The sequence below is a fragment of the Aythya marila genome (assembly GCF_965140915.1).
Source record: "Aythya marila genome assembly, chromosome: 24".
NCBI lineage: Eukaryota > Metazoa > Chordata > Aves > Anseriformes > Anatidae > Aythya > Aythya marila.
Genome location: NC_139065.1, coordinates 2,199,384 through 2,221,976, shown reverse-complemented (window position 1 = coordinate 2,221,976; position 22,593 = coordinate 2,199,384). Strand labels below are relative to the sequence as shown.

The 22,593-nt window shown below is 45.4% G+C and overlaps 1 protein-coding gene across 3 annotated transcripts in view; it reads right to left on the bottom strand.

Moving 5' to 3' along the window:
• Positions 1–21,258, bottom strand: part of MAGI3 (membrane associated guanylate kinase, WW and PDZ domain containing 3) — a gene marked incomplete at its 3' end in the record, with an annotated part of 59,254 nt that extends 37,996 nt beyond the window's left edge. For all 3 annotated transcript variants that reach the window (XM_082778705.1, XM_082778706.1, XM_082778707.1), the window contains exon 1: positions 20,913–21,258. In XM_082778705.1, coding sequence (XP_082634831.1) covers positions 20,913–21,234 — 322 coding nt within the window. In that variant the 5' untranslated portion in view covers positions 21,235–21,258. The remainder of the gene's footprint in view (positions 1–20,912) is intronic.
• Positions 21,259–22,593: the final 1,335 nt, after the last annotated feature.

Below are 22,593 nucleotides of genomic sequence, written 5' to 3'. Positions count from 1 at the left end.
GAGCTGCCCTTTCCCTTCGCCTCCAGCACTGCTCTGCTTGTTCCTGTCCTCATTTTTAGCAGTCCCCACAGCACTTCATCTGCTGAAATGGCACACGATTTCCATCCATGATTTCCATCTCAAATCAGATGCATTCGCGCTGATGACAGAAAACCAGAATCCAGATAAAGTCCCTCTGCCACTGCTGGTTTGAAACAGAGACAAGGATTTACACAGGTATCTAGAAAGCTCAGTGAACACAGCTCGAGAGCTTGAAACACCTCACAAAACAAAACTTAGATTCGCAAGATCTAACTATGCTCCTGTAAGACAGAAATGCAAAGCGTGAGAGTCAGCAGGTTTCTGACTTCTCCACAGGAGATGAACACAGGGCACCATTAGCAGGACAGAATGCGATGCGCTGGGAGGATCGGGCTGGTGAAGCCTGCACGGCGACACCACGCAGGGCTGAAGGGAATTAAAGGAGAGCGCTACAGAAGTCTGATGGGACAAAACAACGACGACGGTTGGTAATACACAAACTTGTTCAAAAATTTTATAATACTGGGTTGCTCTAATAATAGCACTGACTACTTTATTAAGGCTTCCTAATCACATACTCAATCTCTTGCTGAGGTTTAATCAGCGCACAAATGACTACACCTACAGAGGCTGTTTGGCAGGAGCAGTATCTGTCGCTGCTCCTCTTCTACTGGGAGCTACAAAATCAGAATCCTCTGTAGCTGTTAGAGGTTGTAACAATACATTAACAAATATAAAAATAAAAATAAAATAACACCCCCATACGCAAAGACAAGCACCCAGGCAGCAGAAGTGAATTTCCTCAGGACAGCTATGGCTTGTTTTTCCCAATTTATAAACAATCTGCCACTCCTTTCCTTAAATTCCCAATGTGTGCGGTTTTAGCATAGTCACACTAGAGAAAATGATTTCTTGAGACTGCAAGGAAACAATTTGCTCTGGAAAGCAGAGTTACCATACACAACTGAACAGAACGTTGTCGCGAAACTGTTTTAATACCACTGCTGCCCTTTGACAACCTGCAGCTGCCGTGTAAATTTAAAGTTACCAAGCACTTAATGAGTGGAGTTTAAATAGCCCACCCTAACAAAGGATCCCAAACAGGGCACTTTTACAGGTTAACCCATTGCAGTGTTGGGCAACAGCTGTCTGCCCTGGTGTTTGCCCTACGTGAGCGTCACGTTTCACATGCAGACATACGTGTAACATACCATATCTTATTGCTTAAGCAGCGTGAAGTTCTATAGAATGACACATTTCAGTCATCCCCAAAAGAAAAATGTCCTTGCAGCTGCTCTGTGTTACACAAGCGATTTAATCTGTTCGGGACTTGGCATTATTTTCCCAGCAGAAGGGTACATGTTTGCATGCCAAGACCTTTTTTTTTTCCCCTTTTTTTTTTTTTCTCTTCCCAGCGTGCTCTGATTAGAACTTATTCAAATAATACGCACGCTTATTTTTAGCCTGCTTTTCATAGGAAGCAAGACGTGCAATTATCCTGTGCATAATTTCTAGGCCCACTAACCTATTTCAGTCTGGAGATTGGCAGAGCGGCGTTTGACAGCGACACCGTATTTCTGTTCTGAAGCACAGCAAACCTTTCGGGGTCTCACCACCACAGCCAGCAGCAGCTCACCACCCGTCCGGCCATGCAGAGGGCGAGCTCCCTCCGGGGACACCAGCCCCATCCCCAAACTCAGGCTAGAGATTTGCTCTCTTACCACAAAAAAAAACTATTCGCGCACAGTTCAGCTTTGCACGCTGGGAGCAGATCGGCCACAAAAAATGAAGAATCACCATGAACCACAGGCATAACCGGCATTTTTCTGCCTCTCAGCTTCCTCTCCCTACTGTTTCCAATTGTCCCATCGCTGACCTTTGTGGAGCAGAGCCATTTACACAATTCATTTACTTTTGAAAAGACATGGATTGCAGCTACCTTATTTTCCTTATTTTACCTTATTTTCCATCTGCTACACTTGCTCTTCTTCACTTTTAAACCGATAAAGCCCATTTCAAGCCATGTGTACCCAAACCCCAGGCCAGGGGGCAGCGACTGCAAGGCCCCCCAAGCGCAGGAGGGGCAGGGTCTGCCTGCCACGCACCCACAACAGCAAGCAACAGAGCTGCAGCGCGGCTGATGGGAGAGAAGTAGAGCTTCTCAGACAGGCTTTTCAAGGAATTCAGGAAATCCCAGCATCTCAAAGCACAGGCTGTGACATTCCCTAAGGATAGCTGCTGCTACGCCAGAGAGAGGCAGTGCAGCAATAAATTCAAGCTCCAGAGGACAGCGCGGTGCCTCCCTGCGCTCCCAAGGACTCCCAGGAATTTAAAAATATCAGCGTTAAGTCCTAGGGCAGCACTCCTCTGCATCAAACGAACAAACGTGCTGTGGTCACAGCCGTATTGATCACAGACATCTTCAAGTTGAATTGGAAAACCAACAGCAACAACAATACCCCCCACAAAAAGCTGCCTTTGTCTAACGCTCAGCAAAACCCCTTTAACTCCAGATGTGCACTGGCCATGACTAACGCGAATGCCTGACACACACATTGCACGTTTCTCTCAATTTTGGAACTGAGAGAAGCCTTATTGAGTCTGCCACTGTAACTAAGGATCGGGGTACACCAGCGTGTGCTGTAACTCTTGGTAAGAAGCAATGAGCATCCACCAAAGATGAGTCCCTACAACCGCCCGGACTGAGCATACGGAAAGCCAACGCGGGAGTGAAGGCTGCAAAGTGTTTCTTATAGATGTCCTCTTTTACATAAGCCTGGTTGGAAGGAAACAGGTTTGTGTTCCTCACAGATTGTTCAACACATTTCTCAGCAAAAACAAGCTGGTTAGAGGAAAGTATAAACGCTGACATTTTAAAGTTCTGGCATAAACAGCACTGCAACTTTTAGATTGCCTAAGTCATACCAATTTCATAAAAATAAAATAAGAAAAAGACTTCCTCTCAAAACACAACCTACAAAGCAGCATTTAGTGTCAACTGTGGTTAAGTCAAACCCGTCAGGAATCCAAAACGACAATTTTTTTTCCCCAGAATGCCTCTGCAAATGTACTGAGCATCCACTATGTAGCTTTACTGTAAGTGTACCCAAATCACACAGTGTTCCTAACAGTAACCTACAAGTAAGAAAAAAACCCTTACAAGACCTACCAGCATCTTTCAAACTACTTCCAATTTGGGAAGTAAGGCAATTCTCTCTTTCACCTGTATGCAGACGTCAGCCACAAACACTTTCTGTCCATTTTTTGGCAATACCTCTACGGGGGAAGCTGCAGCCGCAGAGCCCGGAGGCAGCCCAGGGCCCGCGCCCATTAGGGTCTGCTCTGGTTCAAACCTCGGCCCCAGAGCTACCACAGCCACCCATCACCCTCACAAATCTCACCAGCTTCATTCAGTGAACTAGAATTTGTTCTAACTTAATTTTGAACACTGTCTGCAAGGAAAATTGTGTTTATGATCTTAATGGCATGTTGTCAAAGTAATCATGTAAGGAAAGAACATTTCTCTCTGTGTTGATCCTTGTGCAATATTGAAAATGAAAGGAATTTATCTTATCCCTCACACGGCATATCCTATTATCTCATCACTATTCATTTACTACGATTTATTTTCAGTTATGGCACCCAGGATTTTCAATTAAATAAGAAATATGCTTCCTCTGGAAAGAGCATGCAAGCAAAGCTAAATGCCAGCAGAGGACCTGCGCAGCTTTTGGGATTCCATTGCTTTCCAGCAAAGTCCAAACAAGACAAGTGGCCTAGTCACTGAAATTGCTAACAAACATAGCAGGTGATACAGCCCTACTCCTCCTGCTACCTTCACTGCTGGAGAGGCGAGGCAGATGCCTGGGGTCAGCTCCTGCCGTGAGCACCCACTGCCAGCATCGCACTGTGGTGAGCTCAAAGGGACCCCGCACATCACCCAGGCTGGCCCCCAGCCCAAGCAGGGTCCCTCAGAGCAATCAATTCAATTTAAATCTGCACCTATGGAAGCTTCCAGGGGGACTGTGCACAGGACTTCAAGTGCAACACGCTCAGTATGTCTGATGCACAAAACACTCTGAAAACGCGGGTTAATTCCTTCATTTAACTTTGAAATCTAAAGCACTCTCCTCCCATAATCTATTTGCATGAAAACACATCTAAAGATCAAGCAGATTGCCAAAGCAGCTATTGTGGAATCTCATTTGTTCCTCAGCACTGCTGGACAGTAACTAGAAGGCATCTGCAATAGCAGAAGCCAAACACAAGCTAACAAGGACCAACAGTACTGTGCTGTCACCGCTTGATTTCTGTGCTTCTGCAGGGAGAAAAAGTACATTCTACGTAATGACCCATTAATCCCACAAACCACACAGCACGCTAATTATGACATTCCAAAATATATTAAAAAATTAGAAAATGCATGTTTATTCTACACCAGGAATTTGAAGTTCTCTTCCAAAGTTATTCTGATGAAATGCTCACATTTAGCAGTATCTTAGCCTGGCATGTCTGGGGAAATGCCGACACTAAAAACCATACCCCCTGACCAATGCAAACAACAGGCTCTCTCCTTATCCTAGAGAGAAATGTAATTCAGAATTAACATTCAGAGATCTTTGTAAATATTTCTTCAACCTAATAAATTCCTTCATACCCAACTGCTAAAAAGCAGTGTTATAGTTTCTAAAGTTGCTTAAAAGCCACTTATAAGCTTGCTATAAATTTGTTCTTCAAACTGTTGTAAGCTGCGATGAGTAACCCATGAGAAAAACAGGTGCAGGGGGTAAAACTGGAAGGGTGGCGACATTCACAGAGCAGCACAAACTAAATCATTTCTCTAATGAGCAATAAAAAGGCACTGCGGAAAAAAATATTGCAGAGGACAGAGTTCTGTACCTGCAGCCACAGCTCTGCTATCTATATAGCCAGAAGGTCGGACCGATCTTTATCTTCCTCCTTCACACGCGCTCACCCGTGTAACAGTGGCGACACGGACTTCAGCTCCAACTTCACCAGTTAACTTCAGGTGGCTGCCTGTCTTTTTGTCAGTTCCTGCGTTTGCTGGCGTTGACTAAACATCTTTACTGAACAGCAAGTAAAAACTCTACAGTACTTATTTTCCCTTATTCAGTCACTCTGCCGTTCAGATGAGGACTCACCTCGTGCTTAGGAAATGGAAACGTTGCATTCTGCTCCCAAAGGGTTACGGACTCAAAGTCAGCTCAACTGACCTTGGTGTGACTTACCCACAACAGTCAGCTCCTCCGTAACACAGATGGTTGAACTGATGCTGCCAGTGTTTTAAGCTTAGAAAGTGCTTTTAATTTTTTTTATTATTATTATTATTATTTCCTCATGCTGTGTTTACTGTTTTACATATGCCTCTGACTGCCAAGGAATTGTTAACTAATCACCATGAGATTCATTTTGTTAATGCACAGCTGGGTACTTGGTCATGCAACATCTGCTTCTCAGCATTTCTGCTTTCCTTATCTAGCTGTAGTCAGTAAGAAAGCAGCCTCAACAGAGCATGCGGAAGCTGAAAGTGGTAAATGAGTTTATTAACAAACGGTGATTAATATTGGAACCCTCAGACTACTAATGAACGCGTGTGTCTCGCAGACTGAAAGGACTAACTGGAGCAGCCAGGCAGCAGGTAAGAGACATTCTCATCACCCCCTCCCGAGGCATTTATTTGAGGTTACTTCAGCGTTGGAGGAGAGCACGAGGCAGAATTGTGCCACCTACCCTCAGAGCAGCAGCCTCACCTTCCCAAGCAGCCTCGGCCGGACGGCAGTGCCAGGACAGGACGCCTCGGTGCAGCTCCTGCTGCAGGGTGGCAGCGGCTCCTCTCCAACACCCTATTATCTACTAGATCATCAGTGATCAACTTTCACCAGTTGATTGCAGTTTAATTTTTGCCTCCAGAAGTTCTACACATGGTAGATGTCCTGAACAAAATGGCAATGCTTGTACAGCCTATGCGACAGGAAGGGTCATTCAGTTACAATCATAAAAGTTTCAGTTTGGGAGCGCTTAGCTCTTGGATTGTGGTGCATTCAGCTCGGGAAGCTTGCCAATCATCGTCTTCATACAGCTGTCTCCAAAGGCTGGACTCATTTATATCTGCTTAAAGAGCTCACTAAATTCAAGACTGACACAGAAATGGAATTCTCATAAGAAAGCACTTCAAATAACAAGACAGCTTTGAAGGCAAAGCCAAATCTAATTTCTGTTCTCAATTCACAATCAATCAGAAGGCAGCTATGTACACACACCCCGATAGGAAAACCAAAACTGACAGCACAGTAGTTTTTTTCCTGTATTTATTGCATCATTTGCTTTTCTGTCACCCCTGTCTGACCATATAGATTCTGGAGTAATCTCTCTGAAATGCTTTACTATTACCAGAGCACAGTCTTTCACAGAGCAGATACTTCTGTTACCCACAATAAATACTTATTAAAATGCTTCCTTATTCAGAGCCCGTACGTGGTACTTTCAGATTTACTTGCACTGTTTTCCCAAGACAAATGAACTCAAGATTAAAATAAAATTCCATAGCCTGAACTCCATGCCTTGCTGATCTCTCCCTCCTGTCAAAAAGAGACCGTGTTAAATGCAGCTTCTTCAGTTGTACAACCCCTCCAGACCACGACCTTAGCACTCAGATGTCGCTCTGGAGCCACCAGTCAAACAGCGCGGCAGAAGTGGGATTTTGAGTTTGGTCTTGAAATGAACAGGGTCAAAAGAGCACTTCCACCTTTATTGGAAGTGCCAAACAGGAGGAACTGCAGTAACTTTCCAGCTTTAGGTGACCTTCAGTACCAAATTTGCATTTCAATCTATCTAATACCTGTTTAAGGCAGCCAGAAGGGACACAACCACAAAGCATTAGAAGCTGCACCTAGTAGGGGAAAACAAACCAAATCCACCAGCTGAGATCACCTGCACGTGTCCATTTTATTTGGCTGTAGAATTAATTGGATGCATGAAAACAAACACTTAATGCAGGCCTACAAGTTTAAAAGCCATCGACCTGGGCAGTTATGGCAAAGACCTGGAACAACCTTCAGGCAAGCTCAGCAGGACTGGCTTTGGGCACAGAAACCACAGCACTGAAATGGCAACAGCTTTACCTTAGGCATTTTGCGAGACTAAGCAACACCCCAGTAAGTGCCCCAGCAAACACTCTACCTTCCTTCTCCTAACAATTTTCTCTTCCTTCCTAATTTTACTCATCGTATCGATTCATGATCAGGGAGCAGTTGCCTGAATTCTAAATTCCTCAGGTAAGATCCAAATTTTTGTCAAAGACTGCCTTAAAAAACAAAACAACAACAAAAACACAAACACTTCCTCATTATTTTGTTAATTCTACATCTTTTATATACTCCTTTTTTTTGCTATGAAATGCTGAATATTAATTTTCCACTTTCTCTTCATAAACTCTTTTGCAGAGTTTCTTGATTCTGTGTTGGATTTCTTTTTTATTGTGGTGGTCTTAAAATCTCTCTTAAAACGTCAGGTCCCATACTGTGGGTATACTTCACTAAATTTCAGTTTAAAAAATTTTGAGCTACTAAAAACCAGTCAGCCTTTAAAACTACTTTCCCATTTCCCATAATGATTAATTCTGGAAATAGGAAAACTCATCTCTCTCTGTTTTTAAACAAACTTTAAGCAGTTTTCTTATGTTTAAGTAATAACTGTAAATACTGAACAGCACAGAAGTTACAATGCATGAACAGGCATAGTTTGCCTTTGCTGTTTCCTTAACATCCAACATCTCTAAAACCCTGCAAACCAGAAAGAGCAATGGACCTCTTAACAACATAGTTCAATTAAGAAAAAAAACAGACGTGTTTGCCAAAAGGCAACAAATAACGATTTCAGAACAAAACGTATGCCCCCTGAAGGTGATTCAACAAAGCAGAAATTGATTTAAGGCTTTTTTTTTTTTTTTTTTTTTCCTGCATTTCACCCAGTGCAAGAAGAAAAACACAGAAAGAACTTCCTCGGGTAAAAACCTTTTTACCGTTCCTACAGGATGACATTCCACATTACGTATCAGAGACTGATGACTGAATGGAAGAATATTCCATTTTAGTAAACTCTTAGCTTGAAAGAAAAATATACAGTAATATGCAGTATAATATAAAACCATACAGTCCCCTGCAATTACTCACTATTTTGATGAACATTAAGTGTCCTACCCTAATGAATTCATTTAAGTACTAGTAGCATCTCCTAAAGGGCGTTAATTAAACTTTTTCAGCACCTCTACCTTCACTAGAGAAAAGTAATTACTCATTGCTGTCCTACAGAGAGGGAAATAAAAGCCACATGATTAGGTATTTTTACACTGAGTAAGTAGGGCAGACAGGAAGGGCTGCAGTTCAGAGGCAAGTTGCTATACGTAATTTCACTACACGAGCAATACTTCAGGCCTTGCACTGAGAAAAAGTTTTCCTGCTGCCCTTAAGAGAGCCACAAAGTAGGGTTTGAAAGCACATAGGTCTGTCAAGGACATAACTCCATCAGAACATCACATAAACCAGTTGGCCACCATCTCAGCTTTCTGATGAAGTTTAACCACAAGTCAGGTAGACACATCAAGCTTTCATACCTATTGATGAATACATTTTAAAAGTATTTATAAATACAGCATATTAATACTTCTACAGTAAGTGATTTAAAAAACAAACAAACAAAAACACATACATGAGTAGCAGCTGTCAGATCTTGAATAATGGACCAGAATAATTTTTATTTATTCATACAAAACTGCATTACACAACAGGGACTAGCTTTCAATCTGAAATATAATCACAGCAATTTTGTCTTCAAGCTTAGGTCATTTGTAATTTTTGTCATACACCAAACACATTGCATTAAAGCTCACATTACAAACACTGTCTTCCGAAAACATGGCAAATTTGAAGCACAGTCAGGGTAACGCATATTTCAAAATATTACTCAGCAATGGAGTGACACAGCTTTTTAGGCATGGGCACTTCCACCTGATGGTGCCCACAGCACCAAGCTGTTCCCACAAACACAGCTCTCCCAGCATCAAAGCATTTACAATCTAATCTCACTGCAAAGAAGATTAGTGAAATTACTGAGCAGTAATAGTTCCAGCAACAGAGGTAAAAATACTTCACTGGCACTTTTAGTCAGCTGATTTCTGAGGAATTCTTTAGACCAATAAAGGACAAAACAAGCCATTAAACATCATTCCCCTGGATTAATACGGGACTCTGCTTCCCTCTTACATAACGGGATTTTGAAATTCCTCTGATGTACATGCATTAGGAGGAAATCATCTCTGCAGACCTAAAACTTTAGGGCTTAGTTATTTCCTGATAGTTCTGTGGTTTTAGAGGAAATAAACTGAACGTTAATCCTCTTGGATTTAATGAGTAGTACCAGCAAACTCTGCTTCTGCCTATTAGCAAACCTTCAGCCTGGGAGAAGGTCACCGTAAACTTGGCCTATAACCAAAACAAAGTTGCATCTACTGGCAATGAAATCTTAAAGATAGGTGGGAGGCTTACGTGGTTTGGGTGTTCTTGTTCTTTATTTGAGCAAACACTGTGTCAAAATTATTTAAAAATTCACCTATGTCTAGACTTTTTCATGAAAATCACTTAGCACAGTAGGAAAATACCTCATCAGCACGCTGACTTACACTGAGCTCAAATTATTTGTCAATGGTTTTTATACGTATATATTTATTTATTTATTTAATAATAATTTCAGAAAAAGAAATAACTTACATAAATGCATCTCTGAATTCAGCTGCAGGATGAGGCTGGGAGGCCAGCAGCTGTGCCAAACAGAATAAACCAGCCCCCATTCCTCCTTCGATTGTATTTATGTTGCGACCTTCCACTAAGTCTTGCGGGAAAAATGAAAATTTATACAGAAGCAGGGACTTTTGCTTTTTATTTTGATCTGTTTTTAAGAGTGATTTTCCTGCTTAATGCTCACTGAAGTTTTACTCTTGACACCACCCACCTCCTATGCACTTCTTCCTTTCAGAATGCAAAGCGGATGGGGAAGACACTATACAAATGACTTTTTCTGAAGACTGACTACAAGTAGAGCAACTATTTAAGATAAAGAATGCCTTTTAAAGAGGCTTTCTGTACTGAAGTAGACAGGGAACCAGCTAGTCATCTAAAGATTAGCTACACTTCCACATTTTGCTATCTTTAACTTTTATTAAAAACATTATGCAAAACAACAGCTCAAAGTTGCTCATCGGTTGCCTTGCCTATTTCTTTTTAACTTTTACTGCTAGTCTTAACCACTACAAGAAGTCCATTTTCCAGGATCTTACACAAATAATTTATGTGAATCAGATTTTTTTTTTTTCTTAGGATATCAAGAAGCAGAACTGGTTTAATTATCTGTTTTCTTCCAGTAGCCTGATTTCAGGAGTTAAGAGAATGTTGCAGATCCCCTAAGACCAATTTAATTGCAGATCCAAATACCCTGGGACATGTTTTAAACTCTGCTGGGACCACGTTGGTCAGTCACTAGCGGCTGCACCGCTCTCCGCTACAGATGCTCGGCAGGAGGGGTTCTTAGCTCACAGCCACTGCAGACTGAGACTCCCTGAGTGACTCCTCTAGTGCTCATGAAACATTTCAGTAAAGCAAACAGACCGAAAAGGGGCTTAACTTTGCTATACAAGACCTGGTGACCCTAGAAAATAATGAAGAACCCACAGAGATCAAGAAGTTGAAAGTTGCTGCTCTAGAGCAAACACGCTTTCCACCCTAAGATTATTTCCACTAACAACTTAATTTGATAAACTACATCACCATATCAAGCCGTAATTAAGCAGCTACTTCAGATGGAATTTTTCTTCTCATCTGTTCTTTCATCATCAACATGAAAGAAGATTTTTTTACAAACATGTTTCTTCTGGCCAAGCACAAAACTGCTGCATATTTTACTGGGCGCCGCTCCCATCTCCACGCGGGGAATCTGCTGGCACGGCAGCGCCGCATCCGACCTGAGCGCTCCCGGCTGCAGCTGAGCAGGGGCTTGGGGTGATGCTCTTCACCCCAGCACAAGCACTTTGCAGCATTTCCACCCCGCCTGCCCTCCGCACACAGCACTTGTGCATGCAGCCCTGGGTTGAGTCACAACAGCCACCGCAGGCCCCAGTGCAAGCACCCTGATTACACCCACAGAACGTGCGAACGCTGATCAACCTTTTAAATGGCAGGCAGAGGAGTCCTGGCAAACTGGGCTGCATCAAATCACTTGCTATGCCCCCTCCTGCATACTAAAGCAGTCCTTAATAGAAGGGACACAATTTGAATCCCAAAACGTAATCAACACTGAAATTCTCTCAGAACACAACTGTGAAATGATCCAAGTCCAAGGGAAATGCAATTCTCCCTGAACGCTTTGTTAAAATTCCTCTGACAATGGCACTGGGGACATTTCAGTAGAAACTCAGCTCTAAATCTGTTCTTCCATATTTCTACCTTCAGAGCCTGATACACAGGCAATACTACCAAGTAACTACAGTTGCTTTTCAGAGCAATTTTTAGCAGATGACTGCAGAGATCTCCTGCCTTACACCTTAAAATCCAAAAGGGTCCTTGGTGTTCTTCATAGCTCATGGATAGGGGCAGATGTTGCATACCTTAAACTGAATTTGCTTACCAGAAAGTAAACAACACTGGATCATACCAAGCATCCATTTTTATTTCCATGACATGAGATCTTTATTCAAATTTGCACTACAAAGAAGTGAAATGTCTAGTGGCCAGGCTTAAAAATGCACGTGGGTTGTTCACTGGGTGGGCGAGGGGATCATGGTTGTTCTTTCAAGTGACTTCAATGTTTAGTCTATGATGCATCTTAAATCACGAACTTCTAGAAGTGTTTTTATGTAAACGCATAATAGCCTGCAGACAGCTACTGAGGGCTGCAAACCTACAAGCCAAGAATAGAGGATGGATTAAATGTCACTCAAGATTCATATTTTCCAGATGCAGTAACATGCATTCAGTTAAATGATCAGTTAAGAAGACTAGTTTATTAAAAACAACAACAACAACATTTTCAATTTCTTATTCTTTACTTCCTGGTAGTAAACCTGATAAATCACCCTCAGAAACAGGCCGGGCTCCACCAGGGGTTACCTTCTCTGCCACAGAACCAGTCACAGGGTCAGGGTGGCTGCCAGAATTCGGGTTCATGGCTTCTGCAGCAGCACCAAGGACAAGGAACGGGCCCGGGACATGAGTGCTTGGGGCCTGCTGTAGCCCCAGGGCCCTGCTCCTGAGGGGCCTGTGCCCAGGCTGCCCTCGGCCCTGAGCGGACACCAAAGGCCCCGCCAACAAAACCAGGGCAGAAGGGTATCACATCCCCGCCTCAGCCAGGAAACCTCAGTCAGGCATGTGAATGCTGGGGGCTGCGGTGGTTTCTGGGTGACTCTGAGCGAAATTTCTGTGATCCAAGCCCAAGACTTGGGGAACAGGTTTGAGAACATCCCGCAGCAGCAGCCAGGCTCCGCCGCTCTCTGCACTTCAAGAACTTCACCCAGGCACAGACGTGTCCGTATGTGTGGGGATTCCGCAAGTTGCTACAGCTCCCACTTGGCTGACAAAACGAAGAAGTTGTAAATAACAGTGCATGGGAGGGAAGCGTTCCCAAGTCTGCACTTTGAAGAGTAAGCAAAGCAGGAGATGTACAGGAATCATAAGAAAAACGCTAAACATCTGTGCCTTTCTGTACAGAGCCCTAAATTAGCACGTACAAGTCAGCAAAGCCATAAACGTTACAAGGCTTAGCCAAAGTTCAAACAATTACTGAATCTCGGTGAACCCTACTTCAGTAGCTGCTCTAGGCGCACTAACACCTGTAAAGGCATTTCCTGTTATCACCAGTTCCCTGCTGTCACCTCCTCCCACTTGCGTTGCGAGAGGAGCACCAAACCCCGAGCCCAGCTCTTCTACACAGCATGACCCCATTCCCCGCATCTGTTTCCTTCATGCTCTGTTTCCACCCTTCTCTGTCTCATGGCACAGGGCTTCTTCCACCCAGCCGGCCAGAAATGATAATTCGTTATCATGCAGGTAGAAATAACATTTATAGACAGCCATACCAAAACAACAACAAAAAAAAGGATAATTCTGATATTTATATAGCATTCACAATCCATAAGATGTCAGCTGTTAGTCTTATTGTATTTATTACCAAAAGCCGGTAATGAAACAGCACTGAAGTAGAACACAAAAATCAATATTCAATAAAAATCAATATGCCATGATCTGACAGACAAAGAATTCAAGTTTTACTTTTTTAATACAGATAACTGAAGAGAGATAGCTATCCAGAGCTTAAAGGAATTAACTCGTTACTTACATACTGTAAGTTATTTTCATGAGATGAATCAACTTATATGAGCTAGACTACTATTCAGCAACTGAGGAGCGACACAGGATTGATAATAAACACACTGGTGATTTTCAATTTGAGGAAGTTACATTCAATTAAAAGCAAGCAATAATTCACGAAAAATTACAAGCTCATGCAACATACATATTGAAAAATAGCTTCAAGCAAGCATTTTTGACAGCTCACTTGGAGAGAGCCCAGTGCTGTATCTAAAAGCCTTGGTGTGCTTTGCAAATGAAATTACATTTCCACATAAGATCATTACTTTAATACATTGCATTAGTATATGACAAAAGCAAGGGGACGTAAGTTTGAACAAAGGATTGCTATGATTTTATTTCATCTTGAAAGCTGCACCTGAACTAAATCACCCAAATTTGCATCAAATAGCACTGATGCAAATTAGCATGGCTTGTACAGAGGTTTTAACAGCTAGTGTGGAAAAATCAAACTCCAGCGTCCCCGTACTCGCAGCACCCACAGCAGCAACCCCTTTCCTCCCTCGGTGCCTTGACAACAGTCTCCTTGATACCACGGACAAGCGCCCTTGCTGGGTGACTCCCCTTTCCCCCTGAAGAATACGCTCTTGATTTTAAGACTGATGAGCTTGGAAGCCAGCCCAAAGCATTCAGCTACTGCTGGCATGTCACCTGGGGGCTGGTCCCATTCCCACCACGACCCCAAAGCAGAGTAATTCAGTACAGACTCTACCAGCCATCAGCAACAGAGAAGGTGAATTACAGAGAATTCTGGTTTTGAAGACTGGTATAGCAGATCAATACAAATCTGCCGTCTTCCCACTGCATTTCCTCTCACCTTCTGTTCAGCTGAACTAAATCAGAAATTTACTCTCAAATACAAAGAGCTCATATTTTTCTTAATCCAAATCCAGTCCTCTCAGGAATACCATTGCCTTAAAGAAGAAAACTGTTCCCATTCAGGGAACAATATGCAATTTAACCCACAGTCCATGAACATTAGAAGATATTTCTTAAAAGGAAGCATCTCAAATTAAAAACAAGAACCAGAAGAATGAATTCAGAAGACTTTAAAGCAGAGCAACAATCAAAACTAGAGTAATTTTTTCAGCTGTCAATTTGAATGCATAATCCTTTTTATATTTGTAAGATACTTTTAAGAACAATATCTTGAAGCAGATGTTACAATAATAAAGGAGCATCGTGCAGAGCAAGTTAAACAAGCACAGCTTGTTTATTTTGGGAAAATTCTAAAATGACAGTTTTGTTCTGAAGTGCCTTCTAAAAGTAAAAAAAAAAAAAAAAAAAAAAAAACTTTGAAAAAATTAAGGAAATTGAATCTTCTAAGACAATAAAAAGAATAAAGAGACAGCCATTTTCTACAACTGACTAGCATTTCATTAAAGCCAGCCAAGAATTCAAGGGCAATACTTAGACAAGAACTATGAAGAAATCTGTGGTTGAAATCACAGCTTCTAATGAAGATTCATGTTTTGTTTAATTCTTGGTTTCATTCACATAGAAAATAAAGTCTCCTGCTATTGTAGAATAGTGGCAACGGACAGTTTCAAGGATTTTAAACAAGTTAGTTCTGTGCCAATGTGTAAACCTAGGCTGCTTCCTTTTTTTTTTTTTTAAAAGGGAAAAAACCCTCTCCTTATTGCAACCAATAAATATATATGCAAAAACTTCAATCAAAGTTGTCTACCTGAGTAAGAAAATTTTCCTTCCAGGAATAACTGGAATACAAGTGCTCAATTGTTCTGCCCTAGTGAAATTCCCATGCCCCACAAGGAGGAGACAGGGACACTGTGGTGGCAGCTTTGAAGCTCACAAACAGGGAGAGCAGACGCTGCGCTACCGGCTCCTCCGCCAGCTCAAGGTAAAGGCTGGTCTTACTCTGTGCTGTTCTGCCAGGTCTCTCCTGAGAGACATCAGCGAACAAACAGGGAACAGAATGGCTCTCCTGAAGGGAACAAAAAAGTACAAATTAAAACCATGGTGTTAAGCAGCACAGTAGCAAAAGCCACATGAGGCCTCGTTATCATTTGAAACTAACGTGCTAAGAAAGAATAGAATAATTAGAGCCAGTGAAATCACAGCGCTTATTGCAGTGAGATTTAAACAAGTATGTGAAAGGGAACGGCAGCATGTTCTATGCCAAGAATAACATGTTTATATAAAGATGAATAGGAGAAACAAGACTACAAATTGCATACACATACTAATGCTAATACCAATCCCTTGGCAAGCGCTTGATGGTCCTCTGCATCCACGCACCTGAGATGCAAACTAAGAGCTTGTAGTGCAAGGTGGCTCTCCCAAACTGCTACGCGATGCACCATCGCTATTGCCAATGCTGGACAAAAGTGACAGGGCCCAGCTGAAAGAGTTTCTCACTCAGGTTTCTTTTTAAAGATAGAACATCTGTCTTCTGCCCACTTCCACTAATCTGAGATACCCTACACATCTGTTATAGGAAATAACATGTACATTTGTTTGTTTTGTTTTTTTTTTTAACCTCCAAGTGTGGTAAAATGAATCAACCTTTTCTTTTTTTAACGGGTCACTCTCTCACACGCCCTCGAACAGGAAGGACTGTTTTTCAGACCAACACCCACAAGTCCTCCACCCGGTGTGCGCGAAGAGCGAAGGACCCGAACCGACTTCCTCATCCCCCCAGTAGCACAGTAACACACTGGTCTGGTTAATCACCGAGCTGGCCTGCTGCCAGCTCTCAGAGAAACACAGAATTAGAGTAATGCCTTTCCTCAGAGAGGCAAAATTATCCTAGTGTGTATTCTGATCTCTGTTTTAACACGGCACATTTAGAATTCATCAGATTTTGTGAAAACAGCCTCTCAGTGCTGTGTGCGCTCCTCTCTGCCTTAATTGCCAAACATGCAAATGTTTACCCCCACACAGAGGCTCAGCGCCTACCTCAAGCACAAAAGAAAATGTAAATCAATCTTACGTACTCAGCTGCAAGCATTATGTCTGAAGCATCCTGGTCTGAGCTACCGCAGTCATCTCACGCCTCCAGCTTCAGGGGAAGGACACCACGCACAACCGGCCTCTGACCGCCCCCATCGCTCCTTCTGGTAACGGGCACTTCACAGGTTAATTACTACACAATTTCACCGTCACGTGAGAAAACGCATCTTACTGTTTTCTGGTAAATCTGTAGTAGACTTTGATCCAGAGAGCATTTCGGTAAGCTAAGGCCTTGATATCCTCAAGATTCCTACATCTTGAGAACGTTACGTGATTTAGTGAAAGATACTGGCACGAAAGCCAAAACAGCTCGGTACCAAGAACTTCAGAGTCCTGCACCCACCCGTCGGTCACCTCACTTTCTGTACGAGTGCATCGCAAGCCAGGGGGAAGCGACAGACCTGAAGCCACAGCAGACATCGAGAGGCTGCGGCTGGCCAAGCGCACGCAGCAGCAACGCGCCCCTGTGCTGCACCAGGGGGCAAAGGACTGAAAAAGATCCCATGAATGTGAACGGGGAGGTTATCTGAATGCCCCATCTGGTAAAAAAAAAAATAAAATAATAATAATATCCTAACCTGAACTGAACTTACTGCATGCCTGAGAATCCCCAGCGGAGGTCACTGATAATGCCCCCGCTGCAGAACAAGTTTTAATCACAGCTGAAGTTGTGACAGTCGGCTATGAAATAAACACAGAGGAAATCAAGGTTTAGTGGTTTCAGGAGCACTGAGACTTTAAAAAAAAAAAATCAGAAGATAATCTGAAGGGAACTTTTAATCGTTTGGAAGCTCACTGCATTTCTTGATTACAGACCGGGTTAGTCACAACAGAGCTGATACACATTCAACAATAAGCCAGGGACAAAACTCCACGGTTTGGAAGTGGAAGAGCAGCGTGACTCTGCCTGCTTCTTCCCAGATGCTAGTTATATGAAACCATAATAATTGCCACAGAGTAGCTTTATGCATCGAAGCTCCTTCGTTTGGAAGGAAAGCACATTCCTTCCTACATAGTATCTGGCAACCCAGGCTCCAGAAGGAGGAACTTGCAGATAATCAGCAATGCTTGCTGCTTTACCACGTTAAGTCTGCAACCTACTTCTGATGCTGCAGCACGCTGCTCTGAAGAAAATACGCATTCAGAGTGAGAGTGTTAAGCATTTTAGCGAGTAAGCTCAGCTTCACGTACAAATATTTTTCAGGCAGAATGTGACTGTCACACGCAACCAGTCGGTACGTTTACAGGATGAGCTGAGCAGGCAGAAGGATGATGGACTGACTGCAAGCAAAATGCTTCAGTTTTTCCTTAATGGGAATAAAAGAATCAGAAACAGCGCCAGCTACTTACAAGGCTAATGCAAGTACTAATCCAAGTGACATTGGGCAGGGAAGGTCCTTGAGCCACCTGGCAGCCATCGTTGGGATGCACATAAGCAGGTGATTAGCTTGAAACCAGCATTTAACAAGTGTGGCTAAAATACAGATGCGCTCATTACGATGAGGCTGCTCATGTTAGCACGCACACAGGACGAGGAGCCCTACTGCTCCGTAAGGCCGGCTCTCCTCAGCTGATCGAGATGATGAATGACACAAAAATAAAAGCAGGGTTATAATCTAAAGCACCGAGCAGAACGAAGCAATGCCTAACTTTCATTTGGACAACTCCGATCCCAGCATCGGTCCAGGAACACTGGCAGAAAACCCGAGAGCAGCCTTCCTGCAGGTCTCACCGCACGGCCCCTGCTGCTGAGGGGCTCCCAGCGCCTGCAGCCCCATCCCGGAGGTGGCTGTGACCCCAGCCCCGAGCCCTGCTCAGCCTCACGCCGCTCTTGTTCTGCTTCACGAGGAAGAACGGAGTGAGAGGGAAGGAGGAACTTCATCAGCAAAATGGTCCTTCGTTTGTGATGTGCAGTTAACAGATGGCGTTCAATTTAGCATTCGTATCTTTCAAGTGTCTTATCAAACAAGACTAAACAGCATCTTGAAATTTCCATTTTAAATTTTCTATGAGATTGCTAGAAGTATCACAGACGGATTCTACTGCTGTCAACTAAAGCTGTTGCTGCCTTCAACGAAGGATGCTCAAAATAAAGCACACGTCCAGCCTCCTGACGTGCTGCCAGAGGCCACTGGGACACCCGCACCAGATTTCACCGAGAAGACGAAGCCAGCTCTCAAACACTGAGAGCCAAGGCCTCACACTCTCCAAGACCAAGTATGAGGAGACCAATTCCTCCCTGCCAGGCGGGAGGCAGCAGAACACAGCATGGCCCTGATGATGCAGAAGTTGCCCAGAAGCAGCGCGCTGCCTGCCAGAGGCTCTCCCAGTCTGGCAGCGCATTCAAAAGACAACATTTGGGGCTGGAGAGCAACACGGGGCCTTAAGAAGTGGGGCAGCTCGGACCTCTGAGCATCCAGCCATCCCACAAGCACCACACGCCACCACCTCCGCAGCCCCTACCCCTCAGCCACCGTCATTGGGGTCAGCCAGCCTGGAGCACCCCGGGTCGCTGCGGGAAGAAGGGGAGCCACGGCCAGAGTCGTGGTGCTTCTCTGAGAACACTGTGCCAACAGCTCTCGTCACACGTACCCTAATTGGAGTATTTCCACAGAGTGCTACTGTGGCAATTGAAAAAATAAAAAGCAACAAGAAAAATAGTCTGCTTTAAAATACCGCATTTAAGGACACTGAGTCTAACACCGAAAACGCCTGCCAAAATCATCTGATGTGGTAAATAAGCTTGCAATATGCTCTAGTATGGAAAAACTGCTGGATCTGAAGCATGAATTTGATTTGTTCCAAAAGTTACATAAAATCAGCATAGAAATGCTACTTCTCTTTACACAACTTGCCCAGTGTTTAGTTCACAAGCCCAGAATGACTACACTTAGTAACACCGGGCTGTGCAAGACACCAGCAGCACTTTCCTTCTGCTGAGAAAACCGCTCCTACCTTTTAACCAGTTCATAATCCCCAGGAGAATTCTGCTCTTACCTTTCAGCAGCAACACCGGCACACAACAGCTCCGTGCGTGCCCCACTCAGGGGCTGCTGACACCCCACCGAAAGCCTGCCCAAAAACCCAGCTGCACCAACTCACGGCACTGCACAGCAGGAGCCCAGCACCACTGTCTGGTGGGCACCACGCTCCTCGCCTTCTATCCCCCTGCTCCACAATCGATTTAAGGAACAGAACCTGCACTGCTTTTTAGTGTCTCACCTTCACAACACCTACACCTACATCAGAGCATCATCTGGCTCTGGCAAGTGTCTGCTCTTCATTGCATGCATTTATTTCAAATCTTTTCTGCCAGTTTTAACTTGAAAGTTTGAGACATCTCTCTGTTACGGAAAGTCCCAGTACGGGAATATCCCATTTCCCTCCAGAGTAACCACACAAGAATTTCGTTTGATATTCTTAGTACGGTTTCATCTGCCATTAACTTTTTAAAAAAGAGATTTGTTATTGTCTCGTCTTTAACAACGTGTTCCTTAATTTATTTATTCTTTTATTTGAATTTAACTTGCAGCAGTTTGTTCTTTCCTAGTTTCCTCATTCAGACGGGGTTTCCAGTTTTTGAAGGCAGGCATCTCGGAGCCAGCAGCCTTCTGTAGCTGCTTTAAGGTGTTGCAGGTTTCATTTTTTTTTAACAGGTGATACACATCGGGACTAAGTAAGTGCTCAATCTCCGTAGCAATGATAACTTTTAATTAGTGGTCAAAGGAGGAAACTCTGATTTAAGATACGCGTTACCTAGAGTCAAAGAGCAACCTGGGCGTTATGAAAGAAGCACAGAGCAGGTGGTAAACAGAGAGCCTGTAAAAGCAGCGTTTTGGATTTCAGCCCCTGACAGGCTGTTAGCGGCTGGGATTCAGACAGGCACAGCTTTAAGAGAGCTTCTGCACAACGCACCGAGCTCACACCTGGATCGCGACCAGCAAAGCTGCAGCTCCGGAGCTCGTTCGCTGTGAATCATTAACGCGTGTGGTCGCGGGCACCGGGGAGTGCCGGGCACCAACCTGACGCCCGACACCTGCTGGCCCTCATTACCCGCAGCGATAACCCCGACCCAGGGGGGGGCACAGCCCAGGGGCTCCTCCTCAGCCCCCCGCTCCCAGCCGGGGCCGAGGGCGCTCGGGGGCCGCGGCCGGGGCCCGATCCCGGTCCCACCGCGCTCCAGGAGGCGCCGCCCCCGCGACCCCGGCCCCGGCCGCGCCCCGCCCGGTGCCGGCCCCGGGGGGTCGCGGGGAGCTCCGGGGAGCTCCGAGGGGCCTCGGGACCCCCCCCATCTCCCCCGGACCCCCAACCCCAAGGCCCCACCCAATCTCCGCGCTCACCCCGGGGCCCCCCCAGCCCTCTCAGGGCCCAACCCCAGCTCCGGAGGGAGCCTCCCCCCCGCCCCCAGCGGGGCAAGGACGCGGGGCCGCGGCCCCGGCCCCAACCCCGAGCGCGCTCCCCGGGCCTGCCCGCGGCCTGGCTCACCTGGGCGCACGGTCTTGAGGCGCACGGGCTCCCTGAAGTGCCGGATGACGGCCAGCGCGTCGCGGTGCGTCAGGCCGCTGACGGGGGTGCCGTTCACCTCCAGCAGCACGTCGCCAGGAGCCGGCGCTTTACCGGAGAGCAACGCGGGGCCCGGCCCGCCCTCGGAGCCCGGCGGTAGGCGCCCCGCCAGGTAGGGGAACTCGCCGCGTTCGGCGCCGCCGCGCAGCAGCTCGGGGTCGGGGCCCGCCGCGCCGCCCCAGGACACCACGCACTCCTGCACCTTGCTCAGCCAGTGCCGCTTCTTCCGCAGCGTTTTGGACATGCCGCACCCCGGCCCCCGTCGTCGCCGCCGCCGCCCGCTCCGGCCGCGGCTGCCGCCCGACTGCCGCGCGGCCCCGCCCCACCCCCGGCCCCACCCCTCGAGAGGCCACGCCTCCTTTGGGAAGCCCCGCCCCTTCTCGAAGCCCCGCCCCGCCGCTCTGTGTAGCCGAGGGGCGGGGCTTTACGTCACGGGCAGCGCGGAGCGAGCCCCGCCCCCCCCCCGCCCGCAGTCCTGAGGGGAGGTGTCCCCTCAGCAGGGCCTGTGCACACCCAGCTCCAGCCTCTGCCACAATTTTTATCCTTTATCCTTTATCCTTTTCTCACATAGCACCTTAGGAAAGGCGTTGTCTGGCCACCTACAAGGACCCTCACAGCGTTTTTCCCCTCACAGCGTTTTTATTTTGCGTTACAGTTCATCGTTCATCCTGCTGTACGCTCCCTCAGGGTTCAGGGATGCTGCCCCCGAGCTGTGCTTTGGGGTTTCTGCCTCGCTGCTTCCTCCCCACTGTCCCGCTTCCCCTCCACAAACTACTAGGAACAGAGCAGTGCCAAGCCTGCAAACATTAACCCTCCCCGAGTCCTATGCTGACGTAGTCGCATGTGCATATATCTGTGTGCATCAGGATACACCCCGTACATGTGAAAGCAAACAGTTAATTTACCATTAAGCACATGAAGGTTTTTATATTCTCACTTCTGACTTCCAATTTAATTGCTAACTGAGACACGTTGCAATATGTTAACAAACCTCATTAGCCACACACACACACACACACACACACAAAACTGGCTGGCCTTACCTCCTTGTGTCCCTACCAGGAAATTAAACCCAACCAGGCATTTTCGAAACTGAAAACACGATGGGGATGTACAGAGCAGAGCGATCAGACTGGCATTTTGAGGATTTGTGTCAGTCTGCCACCTTTGAAGGAATCTGCCATGGAAAATATACCGGGAATGAGTTCCTAGACAGAAACTAATACCTCAGTGAAATCCAAAGTAATTTAATGAGTCTGAATCGCTTAAACCGAAGGCTTTATTTACTTCATAGGTATCAGCAAAGACAGCTCCAAGAATCTGTGCTAAGATCAGTGCTCTCAAACCCACTTCCATTATAGCCCTTCATTTTATGCTTTGTGCCCGTGGCATTTGCCTTTCTGAATTCAGCTCTACTTCTGTCGCTAACAAACTTCAAAACGTGAGCAAACTGCTCAGAGAACTGACTGACAATTTTAATTCTCATTTATGCCACGTGACGATGAGTACATTCATCCTGCCTTCCTTCTCCCCTCTAATTACTGCAGCTCACAGACGTGTGAGGCGTCTGCACCGCCTCGCAGTGATCAGAAGGAGCGGGCTG